General features: G+C 46.3%; 1 protein-coding gene across 1 annotated transcript; it reads right to left on the reverse strand.

The window, feature by feature from the left end:
• Positions 1 to 1,866: 1,866 nt before the first annotated feature.
• On the reverse strand, positions 1,867 to 15,753 carry LOC133114391 (E3 SUMO-protein ligase CBX4-like). The gene is made up of 5 exons (XM_061223724.1): positions 15,441 to 15,753; positions 15,258 to 15,301; positions 14,439 to 14,504; positions 6,687 to 6,753; positions 1,867 to 5,046 (listed from the first exon to the last, which is right to left on the reverse strand). Exons 1-5 carry the CDS (start codon positions 15,507 to 15,509, stop codon positions 3,658 to 3,660), a joined length of 1,635 nt encoding a protein of 544 aa, XP_061079708.1. The 5' UTR covers positions 15,510 to 15,753; the 3' UTR covers positions 1,867 to 3,657.
• Positions 15,754 to 16,167: the final 414 nt, after the last annotated feature.

Consider the following 16,167-nt stretch of genomic DNA (forward strand, 5'->3'; position numbering starts at 1 on the left):
TATCTTAGAGTCTTAATTATCACAGGGCTCTAGAACTGTTAATATCCATATGAGATAAAACTGATGTTATAAATTCAGCTCAGCAGGCTGACATTGGTTTCCCCCCAAAAAAATCCCCACAACGGGTGACTACTCACTACTCAATGTCTTATGAGGTATTTAGTATATTAGCACTTGTCAATCCCAATGGAATTTAAATTTACCACCACCTATTTTTTCATGCAAAATAATTTCTGAGCAAAGCATTCTGTCATCCCATTTTCCTCCTTTTGGAATTTCTTTCGATCCCTGTGGAAATATCCAACATAAATCCTGTGTTTTGGGGCGGGGCCTTTTAAGTGTCCACAGAGGGGAGGGGGATTTTCCAGAGGGAGCACCTCAAATCCTCAAAAATACATGACTGGCACACACAGGGCTTCCCTGACCCCCTCACACACCTGCCTGGTTCTGCCCATCAGCACTGATCCTGAGCCAGGCTGGTTCTGCCCATCACCACTGATCCTGAGCCAGGTGTTCTCGTGTCATGGCTGAGGTTGGGCTCATGAATGGCAGCAGCTGGATCAGCCGCATTAGCGTAATGGCATTGGCTCAGGCGGTAAGAGCAGTCGTATGGCAGTCGGAGGGTTGCCAGTTCGATCCCACCCGGGGTGTGTCAAAGTCATATGCTTACATAAACAATATTTTTTATTGTTGTTTATGTAAGGCCTGGATGTAAGGTGAACCTGTGTTTCTCTGGAGAAACCACTTCAGGAACTGGTCTGTGCAAAAACCTGACAGTGTCGTTGCGTAACTTTTCCTTTTAGTTGTGACATGGTTTAAATGGCTGTTATTTTTTCTGTCGTCATTTTTATGAACTAGAGTCTCTAGTATCCCTCAGCGCACTTGTCCCTGGTTATGCTTTTGCACTTTATTTTATGTGGCTCTGGATAATGCCTGTAATGTAGTGTCTAAAATGGGCCATAAAAGTAATTGTAGACTAAAAGGGCAGTAGCTACAAATTATATTATATTATAGGGGCGGCCTGTAGCGTAGTGGTTAAGGTAAAAGACTGGGACCCGCAAGGTCAGTGGTTCCAATCCCGGTGTAGGCACAATAAGATCTGCACAGCCGCTGGGCCCTTGAGCAAGGCCCCTAACCCTGCATTGCTCCAGGGGAGGATTGTCTCCTGCTTGTAATGTAATGTAATATTACCTTGTGGATTGGTATAACTCCGTTATGTACCACAAAGGCTACTATTTTCATTAGTCAGTGGCGCACCTGAGGACACAGAGTATATGTTTGTATGTATGTAGTGTGTATTAGCATGATACGGGGACTTTGATTTGTTGCTTCAGTGAGAGCTAGTCGAGTTGTGCCAGAATTCAGTTTTAAGGCATCCCTGCCCTATAGCACAGGAAGTTACATCATAGCTATTACTATTCTGAGTGCACTCAATCTACTCACATGGCTTGCAAAGGAAAATGGGAGAGAGTTAAAACGGGTTGATTCAGTGGTTTCACTGACGTGCAGCTGCAAATTAGATTAATGCTAACTGCTAAGACCAACATGCTTCAGTTCCTCTGAGCTGAACAAGAGCTTTGGCCATCTCTGTTCAGAGCCCAAACTTGAGCCCAAACCGAGTTTGGCATTCTGTACTCATTTTCACTCATGCATTTCTGCAAGTCATTTAAAATTTACTGCAAGTCATTTACAATAAATATGCAACATTTTTGTCTTGCTCCTATTGAACCAGACTGCCATTTGTCTCAATTTCGTCTTGAATTTCATGACCTAATACTGCGTATGTGTCACATTTGAATTAAACGTTACATTCCTCAATTCACTGCAGTGCACTGTAAAAAACAATTCCTTCATTTTCAGACACGCTTATTATTATCTTCATTTATTATTTGCTGGAAAACATACTTCAGTGAATGTAAATCTCCCTCTATCTTCGAAGAACAAAGTGCAAAAAAAGAAAATGAAAGTTAGAAACAGAACAGGAAGAGAATTGAAAATCTCCTGAATTAGGCTATACAGTAGTCACAAACAGATCACCCCAACAGTGCATTTCCTAAACAGGCCTGCTTTCTAACTAGCCGTTTATTCCCAGTTTGTTCTCAGTTCCCAGTGATTTCTCAGCGAGTTCTCAGTCGTGAATTAACCAAAACAAAGGGACCTCCCCTTCTCTGGGTAGCGATAGTCCTTGCGGTGGACTTAACAAACAATTGATCTGCTGTGCAGTGAAAGACCTTTTGAAAGCAGGTCACAGTTATACACACATGCACTCAAGCGCACACACTTATATGATGACATGTCCTCACTTGATTGTATTAGGGGAAAAAAACTACTCGATCATCTAAGCTGCTGACACATATCTGTATGTCTGCCAAGTGTATTAAAAAAATGGATCAGATATTTATCCGGACATATCTTCTGAATGAGACTGGTAGTCTTCAATCCCAAGAATGGCAAAAACAATCCAGGTCTTTATAAAAAAGAATGACAAAAATCCCTTTTGTAAGGGGGGCTTTCCTGGGAGATAAATGCCATTTGAGTGTGTGCTTTTGGGGTTTAACCAACACAAATAAATCTACCACTGCTGTTTAAAAGCTGGAGAATTGTAATGGTATTTTATAGTTCACCACAGCCTACCTACCCACCAAAACAACGATAAAAATAGTGCAATTTACATTGTGGTTCCAGCTCTCTTCTTAATTGACTGATAGGCTTTGCAGTGTATCGTCATTGTTCCATTGGATTGATGCATAATTAGAAAGTGTCAATTATGCTTTGTACTGCCACGGTATCCTGACTTTGTGACTTGGTTCATTCAGAGCCAATCAATTTAACTGTGTCAAATATAATATAGTAAAAAGCCATCTCTATTTTCCTGAAAATATTTTCTTTTTGGAGATTTTTCTTTTTGGAGATTTTGGGACACTGACGATATTCAATGCGTTTGTGTCACATTGGTCTGGCCTAGAGCAGCGACACGTACATTACAATATGTGTGGCTCAACCCACAACACCTGCATTTAGCAATTTATCCATCTCCGTTCCTCTGACACATCCCCCTCCACCAACCACAGGCAACACAATAACAGCTCTCTTTGATTTCACATCGCTTATAAAGCAAGACAATGTGACCAACCACTGTATAAAATTCTCCAAAAACGGAACACGTGGCACGTCTGCATTATAAATAAGAGAGTTTTGGCCCATCCAGGTTCTTATGTATGCAGTAACCAGACTCCACCATTTTATCACGCTCACTGAGCAGTATCTTATAGTTTGTTGAAGAACGTAAAAAATCTCCAAAGGTCAGTTTACCACCTCTAGGCATTACAAGTGTGGCGTATCCTTCCACACAATCAAAGCCGAGACTATTCCGCAAAGTAAGATTGTCACACGGAGCAGGAGTTTTAAGCAGTGTAAATTTAATCCACTGAAGGGTAAATCTCCATAAGGAGGAAGAGCCATGGTGGTGCTTGCTTGGGTACAGTGCCGTACAGAGTCTGGCGAATTGAGAAACAATTACATTGCTCTTTTATGATAAATTCTACTGTTTCTTCATGTATATACAATCCTTAAAGTTGTCGCTATATACAAATTCCCCCGTATCGCCGATGCCCCCTTGGGGGGGGGGTGGGGGGCGGCGGTGTCCGTGAACCTCTGTCAAACGGAGACGTACTCCTTAAATGTGACGGTGAGGCAGTTCGTGGTGACATCCGTGATGATGATGTTCCCCAGGAAAGGACTGAACGTGCAAAGGGGCTCCTCCGCCCGTGCTGGGGCCCCTCCGCCCGACCCCTCCCCTGGTGGGTCTGGGCTCTCCGTGACTGCGGCCGCTGTTGAGGTCGCTGTTGAGGTCGCGGTTAAGGTCGCGGTCAAGGTCGTGTCTGTAGCCTTAGGCTTCGCACAGCTCAGGTCAATGGGCTCGTCGGGGTCGGAGTCGAAACCCAGGCCGTTGCTGAGGTGGTTGCCAGGCAACTGAAGGTCCATGGGTTTGTCCTGGGGCAGAGAGAGCATCGGGCCAGGGGCTATGAAAACGCTGGGCGCGGGGAACCTTTTGCACCCCGCCCCAAACTCCTCCTGCCCCTCCTCCGGGGCTGCCGGTTGGCTGCGTTTGCGGGAGTGGGCAGGGCCGAAAGTGGACTGGGGCCTCCTCTGGTCTAGCCGGGACAGGGCGTGGCTGTCGAAACGCCAGGGGGGCAGGTGGGGCCTGGTGGTGAGCTGGAGGGGGCGGTCCTGCGGTGGGGGTGGAGCCATGCTCATGGCCTCCTCCGTCTTGTTCTGCTCGGGAACGCTGGGCTCCTCCTTCGGGGACCTCCCCAGCTCCATGGGGGGCTGCCCGCGCGGCTGCCCCGATTCGGGGGCTCCTGTCACCCCCTCGTCATCGCCCTCCCCAGCCCGGGGCTCCTGGGTGTCGCCTTTAGTCCTTTCCGGAGGATTCTCCGTCCGCGCCCCCGCCGCCGACTCCGCCTTCTTGCCCTTGTGGGAATGGGAGGCGCCCTCCATGTACTTGCTCATGACGATGACGATGCGTCCGTTCTTATTCTTGTTCTTTATGATTTTCATCTTCCCGCTGAGGCTGCTAGGAAGGGCGGTCTCTGGCGGCGCCTCGGAGCCGGGCGCCGTCGGCTCCGCCCCCCTCTCATCGCTCCCCGGGGAGGAGGGGACGTCCTTGGCTCTGTCCGAGCCCCCCGGCGCCTGGCCGTGACCCCTGACCTCCCTGGCTCTGTCCGAGCCCCCCGGCGCCTGGCCGTGACCCCTGACCTCCCTGGCTCTGTGGTACTGCGGCTCGTACATCTTGGGGTCGGGCTGGTAGTGGTGGTGCTTCTTGCTGTTGAGCTGGTAGAAGTACTTCCTCTTGCTGTTGGGCAGCAGGTCGGCCTGGGCCTCGCCGCTGGGCAGGTACTGGTGGTGCTTTTTGCTGTTGAGCTGGTACTGCTGTGGCTGGCAGCGCAGGACCACCACGGGGTCCAGTTTGGGAGGGACATCCTCATCCGGGGAAGCCTCCGGAAAACCAGACAGGGCGCTGGATCGCCGGGCAAAGGAGGGAACCTGGAATACATCACATTATATTATGAAACATTACACTATATTACACTACATTACATTATATTACACTACACTGTATGATATTACATTACATTATAAAACATTACATTACATTGGTTGAGCAGAGGCTCTCATGAAGAGTAGCCTAGCTTACATGAATGCGTCCACCTGACTAACCCATATTTGATTAACGACTTAAACTGGTGTAAATAAAAATGTAGCCTTGTACACTGGCCGATTGAAAACAATTCAACAGATTTGTGATCAGCTCCGCTATCCTAACCAAAGAAATCTGAAAATAATTCAACAGATTTGTGATCAGCTCCACTATCCTAACCAAAGAAATCTGAAAACAATTCAACAGATTTGTGATCAGCTCCACTATCCTAACCAAAAAAATCTGAAAACTTCAAGCACACTAATGGGTTACCTGCAGGCAACGGTTGACATTTACATTTTAGTCATTTGGCTGACTCTTTTAATCCAAAGCAATTTACAAGTGCATAGGTTCTTGGACAGGTTAGAAGACATATCTGGGACGCACCTAAACATGCATGGAAAAAGGTTAAAATGCACAACATATTTTTGTTTATCTATTTTTAGGTTTGCTTTTTGTTCTGACATGAAATTGCCAGGCATTTGAATCTCGTTGCCGTTGATGAGTGATTTGTGTCAGCTCCTGAGCGTGTGACCTGGCTTGCAACATTCACAGACCTGTGTGCTGCTATGTTTCTTCAGCGCGTCTCAGTTAACTACGCTAATCTCCATACATAAGAGAACCTTTTTACATGTACAGATACATAGGGTGAATGCAGGTCATTTGGGACACTTCTTTGTCTTAAGACAGAGAGACTTACTAACACTGGTGGTGAGGGCAGACTCAGAAACTGAAGGGTCCCATATTCACCCCATCACATTTAAGAATTAAGGACACGGGAAAAACTGAAGGTGAGAATACCGACTGTTAAGACTGATTTGTTAAACTTTTAATTCATTCTCTTACAACAAATGAAATGCTTAATTCTGGTTCTGCAGGTTTTGATGGCGTCAGACTGCGCAGCATTAATTGTTCATGTTATGCGGCTTCAAGCAACTCGTCCCAGCAGAGGAATGTGCTGTGAGCAGATTCTTAGTTTCTTATTCTTCGTTTGTTACTTTTGCAGAGACGACAAACAAAAATAAGCACCGCAACTGCCACTGGATAACGGGCGAAGTGTCCCTGAGCAAGACACCTAACCCCTAAATGCTCCTGGCGAGCTGGTTGGTGCCTTCATGGCAGACAGTCGCCGTTGGTATGGGTGTGTGAATGGGTTAATGAGAATAATTAATTGTAGAGCGCTTTGGATAAAGGCGCTATATAAATGCCAACCATTACCATTTACAGTTTGATGTGCCATGAAAATACATTACATTGCATTAATGGCATTTGGGAGACACTCTCATCCAGAGCGACATACAGTTGATTAGACTTAGCAATGCAGAGTTAAGGGCCTTGCTCAAGGGCCCAACAGCTGTGCGGATCTTATTGTCACTACACCGGGAATCAAACCACCGACCTTGCGTGTCCCAGTCACATACCTTAACCACTAGGCTACAGGCAGCCCTACATAAAACAGACACATAAAGTACACAGTTGAAGTTACCTGGATTAGCGGGTGTTTGGGTTTGGGTCCTCGCTTGCGATAGCCCATCAGCTGTTCCTGTCTCTCCCTGAGAAATCAACAGAACAGCATTTAAGCAACAATTAATATAGAGCATGTATGATGCATGGTGACCATTTTCATCAATATCAGAACATTATATCCATTTATTCATGCAATGGTAATACAGTAAACAGTCCACGTAAGTCTATAGGTGCGACATTGGTAAAGGCAGTTGTCTGGCAGTCCCGCCCTGGGTGTGTCAAATGTGTACCCGAGACACCTAACCCCCAATTCCTGACGAGTTGGTTGGTGCCTTGCATGGCATGTGAGTGTGTGTGTGTGAATGAAAAGCATCAATTATACAGCACTTTGGATAAAGCTGCTATATAAATGCAAACCATAGTCTATTTTTATTTGACCATGTTAATCCTATTTTCTATATTGATTCACAACATTTATTTGAAATTACAAACAGCATCTTCTCCAGTGTTCCTTTGAGTTTTAACAAATCAAACTGACGTGTTTGCATTTGAGTGCGGTAATGAGGAGCAGAAATTACAGGCTGGCAGTCAATTTAGTGACTTTTGGTGCAAGCACAACATGCAAACATGTTAAATTCACACATTACAATTGCACCAGTCCATGGAATGCTAGATGAAGGTTCCTTTTTAAGTGCAACAACAATCAGCCGTGTTTTTTTTTTTTTTTTGGTTATTTTAATCAGCAATCGTGGAATAATAAGCAATTATCTTCAGAATTCAGACTGACAGTTCCAAAGCCAATGTACAATATATCATTTCCATAATGTGCCCTGTTCAGTGCAGCTTCCTGTTGCCTATATATCCGCTGTTCCCGTTTCCCAGTTAATGAACTAATTCCACGCGCACACCTCAAGTACAAGGAATTCAATTAAGGCAAGAGGAGAATTCCATTCCATCAAACCTCTCCTACAGACTCCCCTCTGCCCCAACCCCCCATACCCCCCTCCTCCTCTGCCCCCAACCCCCCATACTCCCCTACCCCCAACCCCCTCATGCCCCCCTCCCCCCACCTCCCCGTGCTTCTCCTTCCTTTGGTCAAACCAAAATCCTAATTAGAGTGAGAAGTGTGTATATTTTTATCGCCCCGTATTTAAAGCCAATCAGGCTCCCAAGGGAGCCAAAGCCTTCAGCTTAAGAAAAATCCCTCACATGGGAATGGATGGCAGCAGGAAATTGCTGGGGATTGTGTGTGGGGGGGGGGGGGGGGATATGGAGGCAGGCTGTGGTTATTGCTAAATGCAAAGCCCTCTATGTAGACTGTATCTCTGGGTCTGGTGTGGGGGCAGGCTGTGGTTATTGCTGAAGGCAAAGCCCTCTATGTAGACTGTATCTCTGGGTCTGGGTGGGGGCAGGCTGTGGTTATTGCTGAAGGCAAAGCCCTCTATGTAGACTGTATCTCTGGGTCTGGGTGGGGGCAGGCTGTGGTTATTGTTAAAGCCCTCTATATAGACTGTATCTCTGGGTCTGGGTGGGGGCAGGCTGTGGTTAATGTTACAGCCCTCTATGTAGACTGTATCTCTGGGTCTGGGTGGGGGCAGGCTGTGGTTATTGTTAAAGCCCTCTATGTAGACTGTATCTCTGGGTCTGGGTGGGGGCAGGCTGTGGTTATTGTTAAAGCCCTCTATGTAGACTGTATCTCTGGGTCTGGGTGGGGGCAGGCTGTGGTTATTGTTAAAGCCCTCTATGTAGACTGTATCTCTGGGTCTGGGGTGGTGGGGGGTGGCGGGGGATGAGGCACTTGCTTCAGGAAGCGAGTTCACCGTGGGGGCCACCGCCCTCTTCAGCGGGATTGGGTAATTACATTCTCCCGCCGAGCGTCGGGCCCATCCCCCACGCTCCGGGAAGAGGGACTCAATTATCCGGGAGATGGAATGTCTCCACCTCTTAATGAAGAGGCAGGAGGAATTCTCCGGAGCGCGTTCTGATCTGATCGCGTGAGAGACAGGAGTGTGTTCTGATCGCGTGAGAGACAGGAGTGTGTTCTGATCGTGTGAGAGACAGGAGCACGTTCTGATCTGATCGTGTGAGAGACAGGAGCGCGTTCTGATCAGATCGTGTGAGAGACAGGAGTGCGTTCTGATCGTGTGAGAGACAGGAGTGCGTTCTGATCGTGTGAGAGACAGGAGTGCGTTCTGATCGTGTGAGAGACAGGAGTGCGTTCTGATCGTGTGAGAGACAGGAGTGCGTTCTGATCGTGTGAGAGACAGGAGTGCGTTCTGATCTGATCGTGTGAGAGACAGGAGTGCGTTCTGATCAGATCGTGTGAGAGACAGGAGTGTGTTCTGATCGTGTGAGAGACAGGAGTGAGTTCTGATCGTGTGAGAGACAGGAGTGCGTTCTGATCGTGTGAGAGACAGGAGTGCGTTCTGATCGTGTGAGAGACAGGAGTGCGTTCTGATCTGATCGTGTGAGAGACAGGAGTGCGTTCTGATCGTGTGAGAGACAGGAGTGCGTTCTGATCTGATCGTGTGAGAGACAGGAGTGCGTTCTGATCGTGTGAGAGACAGGAGTGCGTTCTGATCGTGTGAGAGACAGGAGTGCGTTCTGATCAGATCGTGTGAGAGACAGGAGTGCGTTCTGATCGTGTGAGAGACAGGAGTGCGTTCTGATCAGATCGTGTGAGAGACAGGAGTGCGTTCTGATCGTGTGAGAGACAGGAGTGCGTTCTGATCGTGTGAGAGACAGGAGTGCGTTCTGATCGTGTGAGAGACAGGAGTGCGTTCTGATCGTGTGAGAGACAGGAGTGCGTTCTGATCGTGTGAGAGACAGGAGTGCGTTCTGATCGTGTGAGAGACAGGAGTGCGTTCTGATCGTGTGAGAGACAGGAGTGCGTTCTGATCGTGTGAGAGACAGGAGTGCGTTCTGATCGTGTGAGAGACAGGAGTGCGTTCTGATCGTGTGAGAGACAGGAGTGCGTTCTGATCTGATCGTGTGAGAGACAGGAGTGCGTTCTGATCAGATCGTGTGAGAGACAGGAGTGTGTTCTGATCGTGTGAGAGACAGGAGTGAGTTCTGATCAGATCGTGTGAGAGACAGGAGTGCGTTCTGATCGTGTGAGAGACAGGAGTGCGTTCTGATCGTGTGAGAGACAGGAGTGCGTTCTGATCGTGTGAGAGACAGGAGTGCGTTCTGATCGTGTGAGAGACAGGAGTGCGTTCTGATCGTGTGAGAGACAGGAGTGTGTTCTGATCGTGTGAGAGATGCTGCCTGACGCTGCCTGCTGGACTGGAGCCACCCTCTCTGCGTCGCTTATGTTTCCCACATCGGATTGGCTGTTCAGACCCGGTCCTCGGGGGAGGGGCGTGTATGCTGACAATCCCAGAATTCTCACTTGCCATTAACTTCTCTAAATGATGCAACTGTTCATGTTTAGGATGGAATGTTTCCCCTTCTTCAGCCACATTATGTCTGAAATCGCTGTGCATACCATGAAGAGTCCCAAGCTCACTTCATGTTAGTCGTGGTATATTGCAGAGAATTAAATAAAATGAGGCAACGTTTTTTTCGATAATCAAATTAAAGATTCCTAATTCGGCTGCTGACCACAGATGTTTATATTCTTTAATATTTTTCTTCTTAACACAATGCAAGTTTGGCTCATTTTAATTTTATTTGTATTGTAAGTAAGAGCCAGGTATATGTTTTACTGCCAATAGGCGTGGTGTGACAATATATCATTAATGACAACGTCACGGAACGTTGTCACAGATGGGGCTGTGGCCGGTCGTCAAGGTTACCGCAATGTAAACACTAACCTCAGCGATTCGCCAAAGCTTCTCTCTCTCTGCCTTTTCAAACCAGGGAAATTGTCATTTTAGGGATTCAGAAACGTGCCTTCTCAATGTCCTTCCTTTAATCTTTGCATGATGATGTGAATTTGCAGGTAAAGTATGCCTAAATGAAAACTTTGTGCACTCTCGGAAATAATGGTACCGTTTCTTTAAGGGCAAATTTTCAAAAATACCCTGAATGTGTAATAATGTTCCATTTGGTACTACTAATAAATACATTTTACAAGCAAAAAAAGTATAAATGAATCATCTATTGCTGGTTAGCACAGTTAGCACAGTACAGTTTTTTGCACCTACAGGATACCACTGCCATGAGAAGCCTTTGCACCTTTACAGGAACTTTTTAACTGTAGTTAAACCAGTTAGTTAGTTAGATAGTTAGTTACTCTGGTAACCCGTTTTGAGGACCAGGACTATCCAGCTGCAGCAGTGCACTATGACAATTAAATACTAAAGGAGCATGCAAAGTGCAAAGCAAATAAATAAAATCTACTTGCTTGTTTTGCTTTTACAATACAAACTAATTGCAAATTAGGCTATAGTTCTGGCATGCAGTCATAATGGCTTGCGATAAAACCAGTCTTGCCAGTTTATGCATTTCCAGGTAATATGGTAATTCTGAAGGCCCATTGCAACACACTTCCATCTGTATCGATGTATTTTCCCCCCAAACGAATGGAAATGGTGGTGCTTCAGCCCTGCGTTAGACCACAGAGGAATGGGCGGTACTTATGGCTGATTTCATTTTATGAATCACCTTGATGACATGCAAATGCACAAGGGACTATGCACCCATGACTATACTGGTAGTCACGGTAACAATCCTGGACACGGGCGTGTATGAATTGGAAAACACAAGCAGGACTGCGAGCCAGCCCCAATCGCTATGGAAATATTGACAGACACTTATAAATCACCCCTCCTCTGCAGACGTTCTCGATGCGCCTCGCTGCTGAGAGAATCACCGGGTTGACTGGCATTTCGAAAGGCTGTTACATTACAGTAATGTCAAGGGTCCCGAATAGAAATTTCACAGCATATAAATAGCCAGTTAATAAGCAATCCATTGTCTTCCCAGGAAGTAATGGAAATAAAACGGCCATAAATATTTATTGAAGTCTACTTGGTTACGCTAATAGTTCCCATCGAAGGAGCCGATCTATTCTCCAGTGTGAACAAATTGGCAAGTTGGTGAATATTTACTCATTATAGACTGGTCAAACTTGCCAATCATATTTAGAGTAATATTCTAAATGCTAGAGGGCGGTCAGACACAACATTAGCGTTTCCTCCATGGCAGACAAAGTTTGTTTGAGCTACGTAATCTCCACATCATTGTCAAATTGTTTTTCACATTTTCCACAACCATATCCTTAAAATAGGGGTTTTTTTTGTAGCGTGTAGTTCAGTAGTTGATTGGCAGGGGGTGCTCTACTTTAATGTTACCTCCGTTGAAACTACTGATTTTTGTTTGTTTTTTTTTTACACAAAAAAATAAAAAGTTTCAGATTTTTCCAGTTTTCTCCCAATCTATTCCAATTGCCCGTAGCTGTTAGCTAGGGATACACCGCCTACGCCCTGTCCCTCGGCTGCCCTGATGGATCTGGCATCGTCCCGCCGGTGACTGTGATTCCGAGGCGCCCGGGGCGCTGTCGTATGTGCCGATCTCACTAACCCCCCCCCCCTCGCTGAGTCCTCCCCCCGCCCTCGGAGCGGCGAGCCAATTATGCTGCTCCATGTGAGCCGGCCAAACTTAGCTTTGGCAGGACCGGGAATCCAACCTTGGTGTGCAACTGCACAAACTGATCATCAAGGTCCGTTACTTTAGCCGTGCAGCACGGCGGCTCGAAACTACTGACTCTCTTCACTCTTGCGCATGTACCATTCAGTTACGCAAGTGGTGGATGGATGCTTTCGGAAAAACCATTAGGACACGATGGAGCAGACTAAGCACAGACCATGGATGGACATCAGCCTGTCAGCCTTTAAGCTAGACAAATTAAAGTGACAAAAACATCCAGGGTACATTTGAGTTTTTTGTACCTTCGTGTGGTTCATGTTAAGACATGAGATACTTGAGCTCTCCAATGGTCCGTCTGACTGGGACCTTTCGCCCAGTGAAGTGCAGGTTAGGCCTGGATCGTGGCAGAGGCTGTGGTTAAATCAGCACTTAACCTGCTGCAGTGTTGCCAGGAGAGGGAGGGGCTCATGAATCCTCTGGTCTGTCCGTCCATCCATTATCTAACCCGCTATCCCTTGCGTGCATTTGGCGAGAGGCAGGTTCACACCCTGGTCAGGCCGCCAATCAATTGCACATCCTCCCGTCTGTTGGCCTGTAATCTATACTTGAGCCCAGCCAGTGAACCGCCGGGCAAAAAGAAGCTGTGATTGGCTGCTGGCCCTTTCAGTGGGTGTGTCCACCGTCCTGGGTTGAGTAGGACGACACCGCAATGATTGGACGGCTCTACTGTGCAACTGCACCTAGGCACCTCCTGATTGGAGAGCAAAGGGGAAATGGATAAATACGAAGCTTCCAAAGTCAGCTGTGTTCAACTGAAGGCACCCACTTCAAGGAGCACAGGGCGTGAAAATTCAAATGATCACAACACATGGCTGGAGCCACAGATACTGCACTTGCGTGCGCTCCCGTCCAATGAAAACCGCACCGCATTCGCTTATTCAAACCTCTTTTCAGGGCTTTTTAGTTTTTCATTTACTGGTGACAAGCATACTGGTGTCAGCAGAGTTGTCCCTAGGCGGTAGCAAAATAATTTGGGCCGCCCTCCCAAAACATTTGCACCTTCTGATTCTCCTGCTGCTCAAGTCTGTCAGAGGAAAGTGGGAAGGCAGGGCCTTGGGCTCAGTGCCTGATCTGCCCAGCAGGCGGGACAGCCTGGGGGCGTCAGGGGGCATCTCCATCTCCAACGGTCTTTGGTAGTATTGCAGTCGGTATATTAGCGCCAGTATGATTGGTTGATCTCTGTCATCTCCAATGCAGAAATAAATAGAACTGAACAGTCATGGCAGCCCAACGTTCTTTCACCCAGCAGAACAGGAATTGGTTGGCTTGGGTCAGATGCACTCTGTGCGCCTTCCTGTTGTACATTTAAAAGCCAATCAGCATACAGTGTGCATATCTTATCCAATGTAAAGTAGATGGCACTGTTGGCCTAAACTCACTATAACTCCCATAACTATGTATAAAGTAACTGGAGAATCCAGTTCAAACGTCAGGAGTCGCTGGAAATGATAAGCATGGACAAAAAAAAAAAAAAAAAGCTGGATTGAGGTTTTTGTGTTTTTGCGTTTTTGGCTTTAAGAGTGAAATTTTGGGACAACTGATCTTGGAAACCAGTGTGCATGTGGAAATTTCATTTTTCACTAGTTGTATGGATCTCAGCTCTAGATGTCAGATATTTTCACAAAACACTGCACTCTTGTAAGATATGGGGCACTTGAATAATTTTGTACTATATATTTTAACACTGATACTCACTTTTACAAAGACATATCACCACCGTATACCTAATAGTGCAAGGCTAACTTATAACACAACTCCTGTGCACAGTGTCGTATGTGCATTATAACATAGTACCAAAGTATTTTTTGTCTGAAAGATCAAGATTAATGCAGTGGAAGACTTGTGAAGTGTACAAATATAGTACATGGATCTAGTTTATGCTACGGACCCAAAGAGGTTTTCCCAAATCGTTCAGACACTCATACATATCACCATGTTTTTATACAGCATGGGCCTGCTAGATTAATGTGCACTATGTTCTAGTCACTTGTTTATAGTATTGCAGCATCTTGCTCAAGCCCCCACAAGGCTGCGAGGAGCAGCAGCGCGAGACGGGCAGCCCCGCCCCTCCTGTCATGCCCATATAAGGCGAGCGTCACGTCGAGGCTGTCTTCCTCACCTGTTTTGGAAAGCAGTCAGCAGTCGCGGGTCAAGTATGTTTTCTTCTGGTTCCCACGTGTTGTATCTACCGAGGGAGAGGAGGACGGTTAGAAGAAGAAAAACTTCTAAAAACGTTTTTTAAAAGAAGCTTAATTCGTTGTGCTATGCGTGGAAGAAAGAATTGTGGTACACAGCCTAATATAATATAATATAATATGAATGGTCGCTTCTGACGGTATGATACCGTCAATTTTGTCAACAATTATGTAAAGAAGTCCTTTCAGGGAATATTGACAAATATATTGTGACCCAGATTCTTATTATTTAAATAATATTATTTGCATGTAATAGCTAAGCCGTCGAGTGTTTTTCCTTATTTACAATACTTAGTTTCAGAAAAATGTTGTTGATACTCTATATAATAACCCCCCCCCCCCGGCTACGTTCACTAGGCTATACAGAAATATGCTACACATTCCTTATAAAATGTACCTTTCTGTGCACTGATTGACTGCTACATTGCGTGTTGCTTATCATCATCGGTTTCATAACATATGGGTGGCATTTACACCCCGCAACCGCCCCCATCACTTTCACGTCGGGCAGACCAGAAAACATAATTAAAACGGGATTAGATTGCAATGTATTAGCCCTTTACTCGCATAAATTAGTGATGGCATCCACAGCCACAGTGAACGCTCTCTCTCTCGCGCGCGCGCGCACATTTCAGATTTTACAAAACGACAAACTGGCAACGAAACTCGGAGAGCGGGTGCAGTCACCTAACACACATTTGCAGAATGCATTAAAAGAGCAAAACAACTGAACGTGGACTTACTTGGGGGACCACCCTGTCCATTTCACCAGGTATTCTATCCTGCCCTGCGGAGAAAAGATGGAAAGCGAGGTTTAACGAGACGTTCGACATCGCTGAACGAGTCGCTTCCACACAACATTAGCCCAGTAGTCAGCCGTTACCACATATATTCTTGACGGGGTTGTCCGTATGGACGGGTTATACCTTTCGAATGCGTTTCTTTTCAATGCTCTCCACCGCAAATACGTGTTCTCCCGCGGCAGGTAGCTCCATTCTCGCTCGGATAATGTTGAACCGAACGGGCGGCGGAAAGGGATTGAAAATCCACGGATTCAAGCTCTCGCTCGATGCGTTATTCAGCTGCCAATTCGTCTCGTTTGAAGCAAAAATATGTTCCCTCCCTCTGCTCTCTCACTCCTTGCTCTCTCTCTCTCGTTCTCTCTCTCTCCCTCTCTCTCTCTCTCTCCTGCTCCCTCTTTCTGTCCTCCCAGCTCCCCCTCACAATCTTCACTGTTCGTTGGCAATACGCAGCGAGATGTGCACGCCGGAGACGCTGCAATAGACAGTCCATGCAATAGCCGGGACCATGACGTCAGAAACTAGAGGGGGATGTTAAGGGTTGTTACATGGCTTTATTCTTGGACGTAGCGTGGAATTGAACGCCAAGAGGGACTTTTCGAAACTGCAATATAATTTTTTCCCCCAATTGTGCATACCATATAACCTATATACGACAGTAGTTTCATGTGTAAATCCGTTCTTAAATATACCAGTGGATCGCCATTAAAACATAGATGGCTGCCCACATGGGTTTACTGAGGGGTATCTCGAGAGAGTGGATCATTTTGCATTTAAAGCAATTTATTTTTTGGTGATCGTGATATCATAAATCACAATTTTAAACATAAGATTCCTACTAAGAAAAATCGTT

This window comes from Conger conger, chromosome 16 (assembly GCF_963514075.1).
Source record: "Conger conger chromosome 16, fConCon1.1, whole genome shotgun sequence".
Taxonomy (NCBI): domain Eukaryota; kingdom Metazoa; phylum Chordata; class Actinopteri; order Anguilliformes; family Congridae; genus Conger; species Conger conger.